This window comes from Saimiri boliviensis, chromosome 1 (assembly GCF_048565385.1).
Source record: "Saimiri boliviensis isolate mSaiBol1 chromosome 1, mSaiBol1.pri, whole genome shotgun sequence".
In the NCBI taxonomy this organism is placed as follows: Eukaryota; Metazoa; Chordata; class Mammalia; order Primates; family Cebidae; genus Saimiri; species Saimiri boliviensis.
Window position 1 is genome coordinate 51,633,703 of NC_133449.1, and position 21,402 is coordinate 51,655,104.

The 21,402-nt window shown below is 41.3% G+C and overlaps 1 protein-coding gene across 1 annotated transcript in view; it reads right to left on the reverse strand.

Annotated features, from left to right (window-relative positions):
* The window catches only part of RMND5A (required for meiotic nuclear division 5 homolog A), a 62,683-nt gene extending 60,170 nt beyond the window's left edge, over positions 1–2,513 (reverse strand). Inside the window, exon 1 of the mRNA XM_003942521.4 lies at positions 1,770–2,513. Within this exon, the coding sequence (XP_003942570.1) occupies positions 1,770–1,911 (142 nt within the window). The 5' untranslated portion in view covers positions 1,912–2,513. The remainder of the gene's footprint in view (positions 1–1,769) is intronic.
* Between the last annotated feature and the right edge of the window lie 18,889 nt (positions 2,514–21,402).

Here is a 21,402-nt window from a genome sequence, read left to right on the forward strand (position 1 = left end):
AATAACCAAATAAATGCCGATCAACCTCTTTTTCTTAACCCCGCCCTTGTCGGTTTCTGCTGGTTCTATCTAGCCTTGGCCCTCGACTCGCCAAGGGAAATTCAAGATTGTGGTTAGACCCTAGTCTTTCTTCTTTGCATCCTAAGTGATCCCCTCCACTGTCCTCTTAGAAATGACATCAGAAAACAGTCTTAGACCTATGCATCTCCAGCCATCAGTAAATACGAGAGCCCTCGACTCTATCATCATTAAGCCCTTCAACTTTACCTCACACGTACAAAACCAACTTCAAAGTCTTCCCAGGATACCTGTCCCATTCCACCTTCACTTCCCTGTATCTTCCCTGTAACTATATTATCCTCACCACGTCAGTCAAATTTCCCTTCACAGGCAGCCACCAAAATCTGCTCCTTTTTCCATATTAGTACTGCAACTCCTACGAGAATTAATATGTTTTTTCCATATTAATATCCCATCCACTATGACTGCAGGTTGCGTCCTTCCTAAGTACAAAAATGTCTGCAGTGTCCAAAATGAGAAGTTGCTGTAAGACTCCTTTCCCATGGACCAGCACCCTTCCTCAACTGAAATGCAGTCTGGGTGAAAGTGTGAAAAAAATGGAGGAGGAGGAGAGAGAAGCTCAGCTAACACCACTGCCCTCATCTCACCTGCCACAAATACCTGCATCTCCTCCAGCTACCAAACCTTTCTTCACATAAATTTCTGTTCAGCCCACAAGCTGAGAAGCCCCCTCAGCCTCTTTAATAAACCCATTTTAATAGTCCTGTACTTCTTGATCAAAAGGAATCATCGCTGTGATTATATGTAAGGAAACTAAACCTTTAATGTTATTTGAAAAAAACAAAAAAAACCAAAAACCTTCCCAACCAGCTTTCATACGTTAAATTAACTTTGGCAAAGTACCTGTCCCCAGGGCTTGGGGTAATAAAAATAATCATCATCATCTAGGTGAAAGATCTAGGTAGGTGAAACAGAAAAATCTATTTTTTAAAAAAGGAAAAACTTGACCAGGCAAAGCAATCAACTAGCAACATGTACTAAAATTTGTTTGGGCAAACGTCGCCCGTTCCTCCTTGGTGTTATCAGAAGCTACAATAGGAGAGCGGAACGGTTCCTAGGAACCACGTCAGAGCCGCTGCGGAGTTCACAAGAGCTGCGTCCACACGGCAGCCAAATCATAAGTTGCAGGAGCGGCTGTTGCTAACCCACAGCTAAGAATAACGCTCGACTTTCCAAAATAAAAAGACGGAGAAACCAAGTCTCCTGGGCAAGGATTCGGGGCGGCACAGAGGGGGAAGGGGGATCCTGCACTGCCCTCATCCCTCGGAGCCTGGGATCCCAGGCGATTCGCTCACCGCCCGCCCGCCCGCAGGACTGCGCCGCTGGCACCACGTGAGATCCCCGGGGCCGGCGGGGGGCGAGGGGCGCCCACTCAGGGAGGGCGGCACCTTGCAGGTACGGTGAACGGCCCCCCTAGCCCACGTTTATCCGGACTGGAGCCCGCGGCCCCCGGCCGGGTTTCCGGGTGGTTCGCACTCGTGAATTAGCAACGAGGTCGCGGCAGGTTCGAGGTAAATCGAGTGAAAAGAGAAAAGAGGAGGAAAAGTCTCAAGGGGTCTGGGGACCTCCGCGCTTTCAAGGGAGGCGGGGGGCCGCGCAGGAGGCGCGAGGGTGGGTGAGGGGTTCCCGCCGCGGGGCCGGGGCTCGGGCGGTGGGCCCTGCCCCGCGCGCCTGCACAGGCGCCCTACCCTGGCTCTGCAGGATCTCGTGCTTGAGGCCGCCGGTGTAGTCGATGAGCTCCTCCAGGCCGCGCTCGCACAGCTGCCCGTAGCCCGAGAACTTGTGCAGCACCTTCTCCAGCTCGCGCTCCACCGTCACGCATTGATCCATGCCGGAGGCGGCGCTCGGCTCCCCGGCGCCCGGGTGTCCGCAGCCGTTCGGCCCGGGCCCTGCCGAGGCCGCGTCCTGCTCCTCGTCCCCCAGGCGGGCGGCGCGGGCGGCTGAGGCGGCCAAAGCGGCGTGCGCACTAGCCGCGGCGCCCGGGGAGCCCCACGCAGCAGGAGCCCGCCTGCCCCATGGCGCCCTCGCCCCCCGGCGTGTCGCCGCCGCCCCCGTTCGCTCCCTCCACCCGGCCCCGCGTCCCCGGGCCCCGCTCGCGGCGTTCGGGTGCCCGCGACTGCGCGGCCGATTGTTTTTGTTTTCACGGGAACCGACCGATGACCTGGTTCTCCCGGGCGGCACCAAGCGCCGCCGACTGGGGGGAGGGGGACGGCCACCCCGGCGAGGAAAGGAGGCGGTGCGGCCCGTACCAAGCGCACCCTCGAAGAAGGGGGGTCCCCGGCGATCGCGGGCGGAGGAAGGCGACGGGCGCCCACACGCGCCGCCGCTCTAAAGGTGTGGGCCGTACCACGCAGAAGGCGTGCAAGGGAGAGGTCGAGGGTGGAGCGAGGCCCCAATTGGCCTGAGGAGCTAAATAGGGAACTTTGGAGACAGCCCCAGCGCTCAGAGAGCGCTACAACTACGCGCTCCGTAAACAAGGGGGCGGAAACCGGCCCTCACCACTCCGCCCAGAAGCGGAGAAACCCAACCAATGGGCGCGGAGAATGGTAAGAAGCCAATCCATGGCCGAGGCGTAAGGCTTCAGCCAATCCGGGTTGACGGGCCAAACCAACGGGCTCGCTGTTGGAGGGGTTGACTTAGCGTACCGAGAAATGAGTCGTTTCTGGAAAGCCGTGGGGGGAAGAATACAGAGGGCTGTTTTCCATAGGACGTCTCCCTGACCCCAATTTATTTCGTCTCCTCATCGCTCTTAAGGGAAAGGGATGCAGTCATTCCGAACTTTTGGGCGACGGATCCGCCTCCCAGGATGAAAAACCAAGCCAGGCCGCCGGCGGGAGGGTGCTGAGGCGGGACCGGGGCGCTAATGGGAATTAAGGCGGAAGTGATTGGGTCCGGGTGAGGGGGGCCGCTTGCTCCCGCTTGCGGGTTGTGAGTGACCCGCGCCGTCTGTCCGCGGTGACCCGGGCTTGCGACACCCTGGAGGTCAGGCCCCCACACCCCGCGGGCCTTAGTGGCCCTTTGGCCCGGGGCCGGGAACCTCTTCTGACGGTGGCCTGGCCCCGGATCCCTGAGCCGGGCAGCTTAGCCCAGTGGAAAGAACGCGCGCTGGAGAGCTGGGCAGCTTGGCCCTTGCCCCCTGGGAAGCCTGATGCCATTGAATAGGATCGGCTTTACCCCCTCGGGTAAATCCTTCTAGCTTGCCATCGCGTCTCCAGCCTTGGCCTAGACCTCCGTGGTCAGCGTCGCCTGCACTAACCTTTGCATTTCTGCAGGAGCCCAGCTGGCTGCTGCCTCAGGACTTCTGCACTTGCCCTTTCCTTGGCCCAGAAAACTCTTCCTCCTACCTTTTTCATCCTAAAGTTCTCAGCTCACTTGTCCCTTACACGGTCCTCCCCTGCCTGGCCACACTAACGTACTTCCTCCCCACCGTTAATATCCTAACACATTTTTTTTTTATTTCCACACCACTTAAACTCTGAAATGATCTGATGTTTTATTTTTCTGTCTGCACCGTTTCCATAAACCGTGAAGGCAGGCCCCTTGCCTGTCTGAGTTTTTTGCTAGAACAGTCCCTGGCGTGAGATAGTAGGCAACCTTTTTTTTTTTTTTTTTAAGTGATAACCTTTTTGAGCCTTAACTTCCTTATAACTGAGAAATAACTAGAATTAATAATACTCAACTAAATTGTTAGACTAAAGGAGAGAATATATGTAAATGCCTGTAACAGGCTCATGATAACCACATAATAAAGGTGGTAGTAAAAAAGGTAATAAGAGTGCAGCCCTAACTGATGTTATTTCAGATCTGCCTTCTCCCTTCTCACTCCATTCTTCTTTCTTCCCTTTTTTCTTGGTAGATGTCTCCGAAAAAAAAAAAAAAAAAAAAAAAAGGAATCCAGCTTCAGCAACCTCTATCGCTCTTCTCTGAGTATTGCTGTGTACCATCCATTTTGTGAACATTCTCCTGTATCCAAAGGACCAGGATTCCTTTCTCCCTTCCCAAGACAGCCGTTGGGGCCTGCTGGCTGCCACATAGGTTCTTCCTTTCTGCTTTCAGGCCAAATAGGTTTGAACTACCTAGGGTAGGAACCTTCATTTAACCCTCCTCAAGCACGCATTTCTTTCACTGCCAAACTGCCTAGGCGAATCCGTTTATTCCTTTTTTCTTCAAGGATATCCTTGATAAGCTCAGTCACTCTTTTCTCAGTCTTCTTTTTTCTTCAAAGGGTTGTTTCAATATGAAATATTCCATGTAAGGCACCCAACCAAATGCCTGGCACAAGAGCCATTATTACTGATCAGAAATAATCAATAACTCTTCATTATCTACAACTTCAGATCCTCAACGATGTGGTCTGCCCAGTGTAGCAACAGAGCACAAGCCCCCATCCAGGCATGAAGCACTTTCCCACTCTCTGCATGACTTGAGTACAGCTCGTTCATACTTTGTCTTCTCTTGGTACACTTCGCTTTATTCTGTTTTTTGAATCCTCCCTTTCTTCAAGTAACAAGTCTTGCTTTAGTGACACGTTCTAGAACCTAGGCCTGCACTCTTCAATACCAGAGCCACCAGCCACATGAAGCTAATTTTTTTTTTTTTTTTTTTTTAGACGGAGTCTTGCTCTGTCGCCCAAGCTGGAGTGCAGTGGTGAGATCTTGGCTCACTGCAGCCTCCACCTCCTGGATTCCAGCGATTCTCCTGCCTCAGCCTCACGAGCAGCTGGGACTACAAGCATGCACCACCACACCCAGCTAATTTTTGTATTTTTAGTAGAGATGGGGTTTCACCATATTGGCCTGGCTGGTCTCAAAACTCTTGACTTCGTGATCCACACACTTCAGCCTCCCAAAGTGCTGGGATTACAGGCATGAGCCACCAGGCCTGGCTCACATGCACTATTTAAATTGAAATTTAAGCTAGATAATTAAAAAGTCCCTCCGTTGTACTAACCACATTTCAAATAACCACATGTGGCTGGTGGCTACTGTATTAATTAGCATGAAATAAATATTTCCATCACTGTAGAAAGTTTTATTGACAAGTGCTGGTCTAGATCATGACCACAGTAAAGTTACCAGCCCTACCTTTAACTGCTGTAACACCTCTGTGTAAGTCATTTCGTGCCTTAGTGCATACTGCCTCCATATTTTTAGTTAACTTTTCCATGTGCCTTGTTGACTTAACTAGACTATCAGCTTCCAGATGAGAGCTGACTTCTTTTTATCTCCCCTGATTTAATCAGCATGAAAAAAGTGTTAAAGAAAAGAGAATACACAAATTAGAGGAGAATAGGCTTCAGAGTTAGCTGGGAGAGAAAAACAGTACTTGTAAGAGCAGAGATTTATGTTCCCTCTTTACTTTGTATTGGCCCTTTCTACACAGCGCTTCAGTGCTTTAAGCCTAAACCATGAATTGTCAAAGAAACACCTCTAGAAACAACAGAGAAACAAATTTGTCAGAGCAACTGCAAATTATTTTTCTATAATTGCATTTTCACCACACAACAAAAAAGAACTCATACACACAAACAGAAAATCCTACCGTAGTGTCAAGTGGACTCCCGCCCCAACATGCTGTTCAGCCTGGAGAAGCTTTAACTGACACTCATTCTGGACTTTGCCCTGGTCTTCCCCTCCACTCCAAATTTCACTCTGTAAAATTTAAGTAAACGTTTAAAAAAAAAGGAAAAAAAACTTTCTGTCTTTCAGCCAAAACACATATTTATTGTAGGAAAATTAGAAAATACAAATAAGTAAACAGAAATAAAAGTCCCGTGAAAGCCCAAGACCTAGAAAAAGAAAAGAAAATCAGTTTTAACATTCAGGGTGAGTTTCCACAGATTTGTTCTTTTTTGTGCATACACATAAACTCATATACACATTTTTATGAAAGAAAACTCTAATCGTATTTACTATTTTGTAAAAAGCTTGGTTGTCCTTTTAACATTTCTTCAACAACAACAACAACAAAAAAATGGTTTTTAGAACCACTTTTCACATCTTTTTGAAATTTTTAATAGCGGTTACACTAGCTTTTAGCTTATTCAACATATCTCATACATATTCTTTTCACTTTGATTTATTCTTGTAAGACTTAAACCAGAGAGAGACAAGATACAAAAAGGCAAAATTTCATCTCTCAAATTTGAGAAATTATATTTTTCAAAACCCTCTGCTTTTATGCAAAATACACTTTAAGATAAGGGTGAGAAAGCCTACATTTATAATTATATTAATAAAAATGAATCAGCAAGGTTGTCAAACACCTTACCAACTTCTTGACTACTCTAGCTCACAACTAATATAAAAGTAAGAGTAAACTGACAAAATGTGTTATTAAAAGAAATACTGAATTGCAAAAAATAGCATTTCTTCTCACTTAAATTAGTTTTTATCTTGTTTTGTTTTGTTTTCTAAGAGTCAGTGTCGGCCGGGCGCGGTGGCTCAAGCCTGTAATCCCAGCACTTTGGGAGGCCGAGGCGGGTGGATCACGAGGTCGAGAGATCGAGACCATCCCGGTCAACATAGTGAAACCCCGTCTCTACTAAAAATACAAAAAATTAGCTGGGCATGGTGGCACGTGCCTGTAATCCCAGCTACTCGGGAGGCTGAGGCAGGAGAATTGCCTGAACCCAGGAGGCGGAGGTTGCGGTGAGCCGAGATCGCACCATTGCACTCCAGCCTGGGTAACAAGAGTGAAACTCTGTCTCAAAAAAAAAAAAAAAAAAAAAAAGAGTCAGTGTCTCGCTATGTCACCCAGGCTGGAGGGCAGTGGTGCAATTATGGCTCACTGCAGTCTTAAACTCCTAGGCTCAAGCCATCCTCCTGCTTCAGCCTCCCAAGCAGTTGAGATTACAGGTCTGAACCACCCACTGTACCTGGCACATTTTTATCATTTTCAAGTAAAAAATGTATATCTATCTGAGATATTTCTGGGAATTGCTGCTATGACCAATTGAAGAAATGGTTGAAAGCACAACTATTAGCAGAAAGTCTTGATCTGAATGTATTATACATCTTTTGTGTCCCTGTGTGGTTTGGGGCCTGTTTGCTGGCTGGATGAATAATACTTGCTCACCGTTATGATTGACTCTTAAGGACTGGATATGTAGTATTGACAGTAGTGCACTTCTGTGTACAACATCCCCGTCCTTCAGATTCACTAATGTTTATAGAAGATAGCCTCTCCTAAGCTGTGAAGCCCTCCTCACTGTGGCCTTCACCACTCACCAAGGTCAGGGCAGTTCTAGTCTGGTTGCCTACAAGTTAAATTACCCCCTCATAAACTTCCATGAGGACCTCATAGACTTCTATGAGTATAGTTTGTAGGCACAGCCCTTATACCTGGGCGCTTAGCCTGTAGGGGGTTATTTATACCTTTTGAAACCTGCTGTCTCAGGTTTTGTTGTCTGAATCTTTTCCTTTCTGGAATGTGGATGTTTTTCTTAGGTTTTCTGCTCACTGTTGGTGTGCTTTACCAGCTGTAGCAGGAAGGGTGCTAGCACTATAATCTTAGAGTAATTCACTCAACCTCTCTCGGCCTCAGCTTCTTTATCTATAAAATGAGAAGCTTGGAATAGACGACCTTTAAGTTCCTTCCAGTTCTAAAATTACAGAGATGCCAGGGCTTATTAAGTAACACGTGAGGTACAACACAACCAGACAGGAATAGACAGAGGCACCCTTCCTGTTTTGAAAGCTTGGATTCTGAATCATTACTTCCTCATTATGGAAACGCGGTGAGGTTTGTTTTTTTTGTTTTGATGTGAATTTTTTATTTTGGTTTTAATAAATAGCTACAATTTATGAGTGCTATAACATGGTAGGCATTCTGCTTTAAATGTGCGACTATTTCAGTCCTCAAAAAACCTTTTAAAGTAAATAATATTTGGATTATTATCCCTGTGTTACAGATGAAGAAATTGAGGCACAGGGGGATAAGTAATTTATCCAAGATTACACAGCTGATAAGTACTAGAGCTGGAATTTAAATTCAAATCTTTCTGACTCTAAAACTTGTAAGTCACTGTACTTCAAAAGGCAAAATTATGCTCCATGATTACTTGTTCAGCATGCTATGTCCAGTAGAATAAAGGAGGATAATTTGTTCCAGGTAGCATGGTTTGCCAATAGGAGCACAGGGCTAAAATTTACAATTGTTAACATTTTCTCTTACCAGCTTTTTAACCTGGAACAAGACCCTTAACCAAACTTCGTTGGATTTTTTAATTATTATTATTATTTTCATAACAAGGTCTACTCCACCCACACTGCAACATTGTTGAGAGAATATATATCAGTGTTACAAGGTAGGTGAAGTAGACATTGTTGAGTATATATTTTAAAATTACATATGTATTTTAAAATTACATATATGTTTTTAAATATACACATATTTTATATATGTAATTTTTTAAGTGCTCATAAACCATGAAGCTTCATAGAAGTGCAGGGTGCTATTATTTCCTCTTATGATTTCACTTTCTCTCTTTCCTTTCTTAGCATATGAATTGTACTTCTTTTTTCAACTTTTAGTAGTTGCTCTGAAGTGTGCAATATGCATGTACAACTAATCCAAGTCCACTTTCAAATAGCACTGTACCTCTTAAAGGGTAGCGAAAATACTTTATAATAATGAAATATCCTAATTATTCCCTCCAGTCCCTTATATAACTGCTGTCATTCATTTTATTAATATTTAAACTATAACCGTTCAGTACACCATGGCAATCATTTTGAATAAACTCTTATCTGTTAGATCAACTAAAAATAAGCAAAGCTTTTTACCTTATTTTCAATTATTCTTTCTCTATTCCTCTCTTTTTCTTTATGTAGATCAGAATTTCTGACCTACATCATTTTCTTTCTCTCTGAATAATTTTTTTTTTTAACATTTCTTACAAGGCAGATCTACTGGCAACAAATTCCCTCAATTTTTGTCTGAGAAAATGTTTATTTCTCCTTCATTTTTGAGGGATAATTCCACAGGATACAGAGTTCTACATTGGCGGTTTTTTCCTCAGCACTTCAAATATCATTCTACTCTCTTCTTGCTTGCAGGGTTTCTGAGAAGTCCTGATATAATTCTTATCTTTGCTCTTTTTTAGGTAAGGTATTTTTCTCCTCTGGCTCTTTTAAGATTTTTTTTTTTTTTTTTTTTTTTTTTTTTTTGTCATTGAATGCTTTGGAATATTTCAAAATAAATTTTTCCTTTCTCCTTCCGGAAGCATAGATTTTTCTCTGATATTCACTGTGAGAACCTCCCAAAGCTCCAAGAGGTAAACCCCACACAAGTGTGAGGACCGTCTATGACAGCCTCCCCCCACCACCTCATCCTAGGATTTTTAACTCAGACTTGTCCACTGAGTCTCAGCATTTCCTCAATTACAGTTTAGGTTTTCCTCATGAGTACTGCTTCACTCAGAGATTTTTATTTCTGAGTTTCTGCTCCAGCATGTTGTAATTCTCTGTATCTGCCTATCTGACCCTCCAGCTTAGGAGGCAGAAGTTTGCCCTGTGACCTCACTTCTTGAAAGAATCTAAGAATATCAGCCTAAGCAACATGGTGAAAACCACCTCTACAAAAAAAAAAAAAAATACAAAAAATTAGCCAGGTGTAGTCCCAGCTACTCAGGAGGCTAAGGCAGGAGGATTGCTTGAGCCCAGGAAGTTGAGGCTACAGTGAGCCATGATCATGCCCCCACACTCAGTCTGGGCAAAAAGAGACCCTGTCTCAAAACAAAACAAAATCTAAGAAGAGTTTATTCAGTTTTTTACTTGGTGTTAGGATGAAGTGATGACTTTAAAACTCCTTACATAAACTGGAAACTGGAAGTCTTCTTATGTGTTTGATTCAGCCTGTTTATGTACATTTTTGTGCATCTGTGCAGGGTAAGGTTTGGGTTGTAAATTTATAAAGTACAAGATTCATGGCTTTTAACAACCTGGAGGAGACTCTAGGCAGTAAACTGAAGCAAGTGTTTAAAAATGGCCTTTTGAGGTCTGGTACCGTGGCTCACACCTGTAATCTCAGCACTTTGAGAGGCCAAGATGGGCAGACTGCTTGAACTCAGGAGTTCAAGATAAGACTGAGCACCATGGTGAAACACTATTTCTACAAAAAATGCAAAAAAATAGCAGGGCATGGTGGCATGTGCCTGTAGTTCCAGCTGCTTGGGAGGCTGAGGTAGAAGGATGGCTTGAGTCCAGGAGGTAGAGGTTGCAGTAAGCTGAAATCCCAACACTGCACTCAAGCCCAGGCAACGGAGCCACACCATGTCTCAAAAAATAAAATAAAATAAAAATGGCCTTTTGAGACTTCTAGTTCTACCAGGATAGACTAGTCCCATTTTTCCTAGGCCCTCCCATATAAACCTGGACATAACACAAAAAACTAATATAGGAAGACTTTGAAAGATAGAAAGAAGTCAGACTGCCTAAGGATCTCAAGACTTGAGGAATGACATGTGGAAAGTTCCTTAGTTTCCTCATTTCCTCCTAAATTTCAGACAAGGCACTGTAGAAGTCTGCAGCCCTGCACCATGAATAGGCACACTCAAAAAAAAAAAGTTGTAAGTGGAGCAATAGGAGAGCTGAACTTACAGCCCACCATTTGCAATAACGCCATGTGAGTCAGTACTTCAGTTTTGCTAAGGTACTGTCAGTGGGGCCCAGAGGGCCTGCAAAGAAAAAGGAGAACAAGAAGAAGGAAGAAGAAGAAGGAAGAAGGGGAAAGAAGAATTAAATAGGATACAAATCCAAAGTTTTATAATATGCTATACAAAATATACAGGATATAATAAAATATCGTTCATCCAAGAACCAGGAAAATCACAACACAGATGAGAGAAGCAATCAACAGCTGTCAAATGATGAGATAAATCAAGTGTTGAAATTATCTAACAATCATATTAAAGTAGCATAATAAAATGCTTCAATAATCATTGTAATTCTCTTGAAACAAAAATTTTAAACCCAGCAAAAAAAAAAACACAGAATTTATTAAAGAACTAAGTGAAAATTATAGAACAGAAAACAGAAAGGTACAAGTAAAATTTTAAAACTTGCTGTATGGGCTCAATAGTAGAGTGAAGATACCATAGGATAGAATCAGTGGATTGAGGACAGACCGGTAGAACTTACCCAATCTGAACAGAGATAGGGGAAATAGTGAACAGTCTCTCAAGGATATGCAGGATATTTAAAAGGAAAAAGAAAATTTTCAAAGAGTAGCTGAAAATTCCCCCAAGTTGGCAAAAGTGATGAACCTTCAGATTCAGGAAGCTGACAAATCCCAAGTAGGATAAACCGAAAGAAATCTATGATGCCAAGGCACATGATAATTAAACTTCTGAAGGTTGAAGATAAAGAAAAAAATATTGATACTGAAAACAGCCAGAGAGAAATGGTGCATTATTGATAGGGGAAAACCAATTCAAGTGACAGCAGATTTTTAACCTGAAACCATGGAGACCAGAAGGAAGTGGCATAATATTCTTCAAGTAATGAACTAAAAGAATGATCTACCCAATATCCAATGTACAGTGAAAATGTTCTTCAGTAATGAAAGTGAAACAAAGACATCCCGAATGAAGGAAAGGTAAGAGAATTTGTCACCAGCATATCTACCAAAACAAATGGCTAAATAAATTTTCTGAACAGAAAGGAAATTATAAAAGAAGGAAACTCAGAACATCAGGAAGGAAAAACATAGCAAAAATATGGGTATATACAATAAACTTTGCTCCTCTTGAGTTTTTAAAATTTCTAAATTGATAGTGGAAGCAAAAATTATAGCATTATAGACAGGTGTGGTGGCTCACGCCTGCAATCCCAGCACTTGAGGGGGCTGGGGTAGGCAGATCACGAGGTCAGGAGTTTGACACCCTGTCTCTACAAAAAAAAAAGAAAAAGAAATAAAGAAAGAAAAATTAGCCAGGCATAGTGGTGGGTACCTGTAGTCCCAGCTACTCAGGAGGCTGAGGGAGGAGAACCACTTGAACCCGGGAGGCGGAGGTTACAGTGAGCTGCGATTGCACTGTTGCACTCCAACCTGGGTGACAGAGTGAGACTCCATCTCAAAAAGAAAAAAAAATTATAGCATTGTTTGATGTAGTTCTACATATATAGAGAAAATATTTAAGACAATTATAAACAGGGCAATAATGTAAAGGGAGGTAAGGTTTCTATACTTATTTTGAACTGGTAAAATGATGACACCAGTAGACTGTGATGAATATATGTAATGTAAAACCTAGAGCAACCATTAAAAAGATATTCCAAGGGGTGCAATAAAAACACTGTAGATAAAGGGAAAGGTGTATTATTGTTTAATGGGTAGAGAGTTTCTGTTTGGGATGATGCAGAGATTCTGGAAATGTGGTGATGATTGAACAAGTAACCCACAGCATGGCAAGAAAAAAGAAATTGGTAAATGAAAACAAAGAGAACACACAGAAACAAAAAAATAGCATACATAAGCCCTAATATATAATTACATTAAACTTAAATATACATTTGCAAATATACCAATTAAAAGATGAGATTGGCAGAGTAGATTCAAAGCTAGGTGCTGTGGTGCATACCTGTAATCCCAGCTACTCAATAGGCTGAGTCAGGAGGATCACATTAGCTCAGGAGTTTGAGACCAGCCTAGGCAGCATAGTGAGACCGTGACTTACAAGAGAAAAAAACAAAACATGACCCAACTCTATGATGTCTACAATCAGTTCATTTCAAATATAATGACAGGCAGGTTGAATGTAAAAAGAAATGTAACAAAATAAAAAGAAATGTAAACATAATCAAAAGAAAACATAAATGGCTATATTAATATCACATAAAGAAGACTTCAGAGCAAAGAAAATTACCAGTGACAGAATTGGACATTATCAACTGGACATTGATAAGAGGATCAATCCACCAAGAAGACATGGCAATTCAAAATATGTATTCACTAGACAATAGGACAGCAAAATACATGAAATAAAAAATGATAGAACTGGAAGGAGAAATAGATCAATTCAAAGTAATAGTTGGATACTTCAACACCCATCTATCAACAATTGATAGAATAACTAGACAGAATCAGCAAGGATATGAAAAAACTCAGCATCACTACCAACAGACATGATTTAATCAACATTATAGAATACTGTACCCAAAAATAGCAGAATACACATTTTTTTTTCAGTGCCCATGAAACGTATACCAACATAGATCACATCCCGAGCCATAGAACAAAACTCAACAAATTATAAAAAATTGAAATTTGTTCAACTGAAATGGAAGTTACGTTCATTAGCACAATGGAGTCAAAACAGAAACAATAACAGAAAGATAACAGAAATCTCCAAACACTTGGGAACTAAACAGCACATTTCTAAATAATTCATGGGTCAAAAAGGAAGTCTCATTTCAAGACACAAGAAAAAGAAGAGCAAAAAAAACTCAAAGCAAGCAGAAGGTAGGAAATAATAAAGAAAAAATATCAATGAAATTGAAAACAAAAACAATGGAGAAAATCAGTAAAACTAAACAAGCCTCTAGCAAGACTGACAAAGAATAAAACACAGAAGATTCTAATTAACAATATCAGAAATAAAACAAGGGCTATCACTGCAGGCTTCAAAGAATAAAGGAATACTAGTACAACTCTACACATGTAAATTTAACAACTTAGATTAAATGATCTACTACACAAAAAACACAAACTACCATAACTCAATATGAAAGTTTGAATAACGCTATAGCTATTCATGAAACTGAGTTCATAATTTTGAAACTCTCAAAGAAGAAACCTCCAGGCTCAGCAGGTTTCACTGAGAATTCTGCCAAACCTTTAAAGAAGACCTAACACCAGTTCTGTGCAATCTCTCCAAAAAAATATGAGGGGAGGGAATACTTCCCAACTCATTTTATGATGCTAGTATTACCCTGAAACCAAAACCAAAGACTATACACCATAAGAAAACTATGAATCTCTGTCTCTCATGAACTTAGTCAAAAAAAAAAAATTACAAAATAGTGAATAGATTCTGGCAATATATAAAAAGAATTCTGTACCATGACCTAGTGGTGTTTATTCTAAATAAATGGAGAAACATACTATGTTCTTGAATTGGAACATCCAATTTAGTGAAAATGTCAATTCTCCCCAAATGGACTGCTGTAGGTTTAATGTGATTCCAATCAAAATCTCTGTAAGGTGTTTTATAATCTAGATAAGCTTATCTGAAAATTTATATGGAAAGGTGCAGGCCCTAGAATAGCTAAAACAATTTTGAAAAAGAAGAATAATGTAGTAAGAATCATTCTAGTTTTAATATATGTATTAATATGTATAATACAATAAGGATACAGTAACTAAGACTGCACAGGATTGGCACAGACAGAGACACATAGATCAATGGAATAAAATATAGAGGCACTCAGATATAGATCTCCACAAATATGCTCAAGTGATTTTTGACAAAGGTGCAAAAGCAATTCAATAGAAGAAGGATAACTTTTTCAGTAAATAGTGCTAGAATAATTTGGTATGCATAGGCAAAAAAACAAAACAAAACAAAACAAAAAAAACACCTCAACCTAAGTCTCACACTTTAACCCAAAATGGATTATTGATTGAAATTTAAAACATTTAGGCCAAGTGCAGTGGCTCATGCCAGTAATCTCAGCACTTTGGGAGGCCAAGGCCAGTGGATCACCTGAGGTCAGGAGTTCGAGACCAGCCTGGCCAACGGGGTGAAATACAAAAATATTAAAAATACTAAAATTAACCAATGTGGTGGGCTCCTGTAATCCCAGCTACTCGGGAGGCTGAGGCAGGAGGCAGAGGTTGTAGTGAGTTGAGATAACACCACTGTACTCTAGCATGGGCAACAGAGTAAGACTCCATCTCCATGAAAAAAAAAATTGAAACATTTAATGTAAAACTTAGAAAAAAATAGATGAAAATCTTTGGAACATAGGACCGGACAAAGAGGTCTTAAATTTGACATCAAAGCACAATCTATAAAATTAAAAGTTGTTCAACTGAACTTTATCAAAATTAAAAACTTTTGCTCTCCAAAAAATTCTGTGAAGACGTTGGAAAAAACAAAATACAGACTGAGATAATCCCTTTGCAATCCACATGTCCTATGAAGGATTTGTTTCTAGACTATATACATAGAACTCTCAAAACTCAACAGTACAAAAAAAATCCAATCACAAAAAGGCAAATGACATGAACATAACATTTCATTAAAGAGGCTATACGGATGGCAAATAAGGACATGAAAGGAATTCAACAATTATTAGTTATTAGCAAAATACAAATTTATACCACAATGAGATACTACTACACACCTATCAGGGTGGCTAAAATAAAATATAGTGATATACCAAATGCTGTTGAGGATGCAGAAAAATTGGGATTACTTATACGTTGCTAGTGGGAGTATAAAAAGATAACAGCCAGACTGGAACAGAGTATGGTGTTTTGTTTTGTTTCATTTACAAAACTAAGCATGCATTCAGCAGTTACATTCTTGGGCACTTACGTTCCCGCAAAAACCTGTACACAAATGCTCATATAAGCTGTATTTGTGATAGCCCCACATAAGAAACAACTCAAATGCCCTTCAGTGGGTGAACTGTTAAACTATGGGACATCCATAACATGGAATACTACTCAGCATTAATTTGAAATGAACTATTAATATCACAACGACATGGATGACTCTCAAAGGAATTATGCTGAGTGAAAAAAGCCAGTCTCAAAAGATTCTTTTTATATAGTATTCTTGAAATTACAAAACTGTAGAGAGGGAGAACAGATTAGTGGTTGCCAGGAACTGGGGACAAAGAGAGGGATAGAGTGGCTGTGGCCACAGAAGTATGGCATGAGGGATCCATGTGATGGAACAGTTCTGTACTGTGATTGTGGTGGCCACATGATTCTATACACATGATGAAAATGAATAGAAATAAGCACATGTGCATGTAAGTAAGCACAAGTGTAAAGTAAAGCATGTAGTAAGCATGTAAAACTGAACAAAATGGAATAAGTTCCAAGGATGTATCAATGTTAATTTTTTGGTTATAATGTTGAACTGTAGTTATGAAAAATGTTATCATTGGGGGAAACTGGGTGAAGGATATTTGGGATCTCTCTGCATTATTTCTTACAAATGCATTAAATCTACAATTACCTCAGAACCATTTTAAATGACCCTTTAAGGATAATTATGGTAATGAGGTGGAAAAGGCAACCACCCTTTTTATGCCCCTAGTTGTTGTATCTATAGCCTCTTCTCTCTGTTTTTAAATGTTGCCTCTTTTAATTTTTTTCAGTGAATAATTAATCACCCCTTTTTTCTTTTTCATTTTTTTCTATCATATTTGGGTCTGATGTGAGATTATTTGTTTTTATTTTTGGAGACAAAGAGTCTCACTCTGTCCCCCAGGCTGGAGTGCAGTGGCACCATCTCAGCTGGCTGCAACCTCTGCCTCCCGAGGTCAAGCGATTCTCGTGCCTCCCTAGTAGCTGAGATTATGGGTACACACCACCATGCCCAGCTAAGTTTTGTATTTTTAGTAGAGATAGGGTTTACCATGTTGACCAGGCTGGTCTCGAACTTCTGACCTCAGGTGATCCACCTGCCTCAGCCTCCCAAAGTGCTGAGATTACAGGTGTGAGCCACTATGCCTGGCCAAGATTATTTAAAGTTACATTTAAATATAGGAACTTATTCCCAAAACCAGTGGACAGCATTGTAGTGGTTAGGCACTCAAAGTGGACAGAACGTAGACAGTGTGTCAACACTGTGCTTCTGTTGCTACAAGAGACAAGTGCCTCCATTACTAATCTTCAAAATCACCTCGTGTTAAAACAAACAAGGTGATTTTTCTTCTCAATTCAATTCTTTCTGAGTCTCTGTCATTGCATTTGGTTCAGAATCAGGAATTACACTTTTCTTAAAGAGTAATGATTTGCTAGAATTCAGAGAGAGTGATGATCAATAGAAATGAAGGTCAGAATATGAAGACCACGCTACTCTGATTACAAACATTTGAAAGGAATAGTAACAGTCAGTCTGTGCCTTAACATATGTTATTTCATCTGCCTGGAATGCCTTTCGTCTGTCTTTCAAATCCTACTTAGATGTCTGCGAATCCTCTAACCCTTTTACCCTACAGAGATAATCATTCCTCATGCTGTAGTACTACCATAAAGCATACATAGTTCTATCATGGTATATAAAATAGCAAGAGGCAGTACAAAAGAACTTGAAATCTGGCACAAAACTGAGTCTAAATCTCAGCTCTACTGTATGACCATGAGCAAGTTATTTAACACCATGTTGCCTTAATTTCTTTATAAAATGGTGATAGTAATAATACCTAATAGAGTTGTTGTAAAGATGAAATGATTGGCCGGGCATGGTGGCTCACATCTGTAAACCCAACATTTGGGAGACCAAGGCAGGTGGATCTCCTCAGGTCAGGAGTTTGAGACCAACCTGGCCAACATGATGAAACTCCGTCTCTACTGAAAATACAAAAAAAAAAAAAAAAAAATAGGGGGTCGTGGTGGCAGAAGCCTGTAATTCTAGCTACTTGGGAAGCTGAGGCAGGAGAACTGCTTGAACCCAGGAGGCAGAGATCGCGCCACTTCACTCCAGCCTTGGTGACAGAGCAAGGCACTGTCTCAAAAAAAAAGATGAAATGATTAATGACTGGCTGGGAGTAGTGGCTCAAGCTGTAATCCCAGCACTGTGGGAGGCTAAGGTGGGTGGATCACTTGAGTTCAGGAGTTCAAGACTACCAGTCCAGGCAACATTTTGAAACCCCAACTCTACAAAATATACAAAAATTAGCCAGGTGTGATGACACTCACCTGTATTCCCAGCTACTTGGGAGGCTGAGGTGGGAGGATCACCTGAGCCTGGGGAGTTTGAGGCTGCAGTTAGCTGTGATCAAGCCACTGCACTCCAGTTTGGGTGACAAAGTGAGACCCTGTCTCAATAAATAAATTAATTAATTAAAATTATTAATGGTTAATTAAATGTAAAATGCTTAGAAGAATCCCTGGCATACAGTAAATACTATACTTGTTAGCTATTATTTTTATTTGTATGCTTAGTTTATTTAATTAGACCATAAGCTACTTGAGGGGAGTGTAAATTATGCTCTGAATTACTCCAAACTTACTCCAAAACTTAACAGGAATCTGGGAGCATTTAGGTGGGCCGCTCAGGCTGCAATTAAGGTATTGGCTGAGCCTGCAGTCATCTGAAGGCTTCATCTGTTTTCAAACTGACTCACATGGTTGTTGGCAGGATTCAAGTCCTCATGAGTTGTTAGACTCAACGTCAGTTCTTTACTTGCTGTTGGCCAGAGGCCACCCTCCGTTCTTTGCCACATAGGGCTGTCCATAGGGTGCTTACAACAAGGCAGTTGGCGCCCCTCAGAATAAGCAGGCAAAAGAGAGCAAGACAGACGCCACCCTATTTTTATCACCTAATCTCAGAAGTGACTCGCCTTTTTGGAATTCTATTTGTTAGAAGCGAGTCACTAGATCCAGGCCACAATCAAGGTGAGGGAATTATACATGAGCAAGAATAAGAGGAGGCTGCTGTCACTGGGAGCCATCTAAGGGCTGCCTACCCCAGTCTCCCTTCTGACCCCCGTGATTCACATTCCACATGCGCGGTGTGTTCACTGCCTACCAAAGTCCCCCAGAGCCTCATCCCATTGTATGTAGGTGACTGTTTCTTATTTGTATTTGTAACTGCAGCCACTTTTTCTTATTGATTTGAACAAAATGAAAAGGGTAATCTTCATTATGAAAGAAAAATATAGAATCTTCATGTCTCTAAAACTAAAGCCATACGAATAAAATTGCATAAAAATTCGATAAAGAATGAAATTTTTTCTTAGCTGTTATTTTGTATACATGATATAGTTGGAGAATTTAATAATTACATTTTAAACATGCATCATTTTATTTCACATCCATGTTTGATTCAAGGGCAAAGATCTTCCAAGAGATCAGAAAGTAAAACCCCATTTTATGTGTTAAATTGTAATACGTTCATTCATATAGTTCTGTTTACAGTTGGGTTCACAATTGCAAGGAATGTGGATAATTTATATACCCTTTTCCAAATCAACCCTTGATCATGGTTATCCAATAACGTACAATCAGCTAAAGCACGTTATTCAATTGAGATCATTTCTCATCCAGTCATCTCTAGGGTATTTCTCCAATCCCCAGATATGGGCGCATTCAGTCTTAGTGTCTACACCCCGTGATATGAAAGAAAGACAGAGTAGGTATCCCTCGTACCATGTGTCCTTTTCTCTCTAAACCTCCTCTCCATGACACACATTTTCCAAGGCATGAGCAAAAGCCACAGAACCAACTATTAATACTTTGCTGGGATCCTCTGGCTTGGGTCTGCAACAGCTTTTTCAATGAAGAGTTGAGTTCAATGCCTTGAAGCAAATCAGAGGAAATGAGCCTAAAACCTACAGGTCTGCTCAAGGTGTATGTTTTGATGGCATAATCACTGAAATCTATTTTTTGTTGTTGTTGTTAGTGGCCTATTGGGCTAGAAAACGGTTTTCCTCTTTTTAAACTTAAGTATTTGAAGACAAAGGTTTTTAGATTTAAGTTACTGAAATAAGGGGGATTCTCAAGCTACTTTATCTATCAGGGATAAAAATCCTTGTACCTTATCCTACCAAAAAAAAAGTAATAAAGTCCTCCAGTAGGGGTCTTTAAGATAAAATGTTATTTTTCATGAGAAACTATGAAGAAATCTATTCACAAAAAATAAAATGTTTATTATAAATAATAAATAGTTCTGTCCATAGATGACCAGTCTCCTGTAATAGCACCTCCAGGGGTCTTCGGTCTTCATGCACTGCCCATTTATTAAATCCGGTAACCTTCCTTATCTCTCTCAGCTGATCCATTTGTTCTGGAAATTACTTCTGGCATAAGCCTTCAGTCCTGATCTAAATCTGTCTCCTCATTTTGTCTGTTCACACTGTTCTTGCTGCTCCCCTCAACTCCTCTGCTAATCTAGTGCCTTCCTCTCAATCCCCTCAAGTCTGATCCTACCCATCAGAGCCCAGCTGAAAACACACCTTTTCCTTGAAGCCTCCCCACATCACAGGAGCCCCACTACATTTCTCTTGTAGGTAAAATTGTCACTGCTTACTCTGGTTCTTCACCAAATACTCTCTGCTTAATTGTAAGCTTTTTCTTTTTCTTTTTCTTTCTTTCTTTTTTTTTTTTTTATTTTGGAGACGGAGTCTTGCTATGTTGCCCAGGCTGGAGTGCAGTGGCTATTCACAGGCACGATCCCACTACTGATCAGCACAGGAGTTTTGTTCTGCCCTGTTTCCGACCTGGGTCAGTTCACCCCTCCTTAGGTAACCTGTTGGTCCCCCACTCCTGGGAGGTCACCATATTGATGCTGAATTTAGTACAGACACCGGATCATCATAGCGCACTATAGCTCAGAACTCCTGGGCTCAAGCGATCCTCCCACCTCAGTCTCCCGAGTAGCTGGGACTATAGGATGCGTGCCACCACATCCACTAATTTTTATATTTTTTGTAGAGACAGTTTCACCATGCTGCCCAGGCTGGTCTTGAACTCCTGGACTCAAGCAATCCACTCACCTTGGCCTCCCAATGTGCTGGAATTATAGGTGTGAGCCACTATGTCAGGCCTATAACGTTTTTTTTTGTTTGTTTGTTTGTTTTTTTTGAGACCGAATCTTGGTCTGTTGCCCAGGCCGGAGTGCAGTGGCATAATCTCAGCTCACTGCAGCCTTCACCTCCCAGGTTCAAGCAATTCTCCTGCCTTAGCCTCCAAGTAGCTGGGACTACAGATGTGTGCCACCACGCCTGACTAATTTTTGTATTTTTTTGAACAAACAGGTTTCAAAATGTTGGCCAGGCTGGTCTCTAACTCCTGACCTGAAGTGATCCACCTGCCTCAGTCTCCCAAAGTGCTGAGATTACAGGTGGGAGCCACTGTAATATAACTTTTTCATAAATGTGTCAATAAAGCTGTCATATCATAAGAATTGTTTTGCAATTTTAGACCTTTGGAGATTAAAAATACTTTTATGAAGGGGGAGTTAGTCCTGCAGATGTTGTACAACTTTATCAAGTGTGGTGGTAAACAGTACTATATTTTCTTGGAATCCTTGGAAAAGGTGCAGGAGCAGATGTCTTTTTAATATTAAATGATAGGTTTCTGCCTGACCCTATACCAAAGTTAGAGTTCCAAAACACAGCACAGAAATAAGCTAAA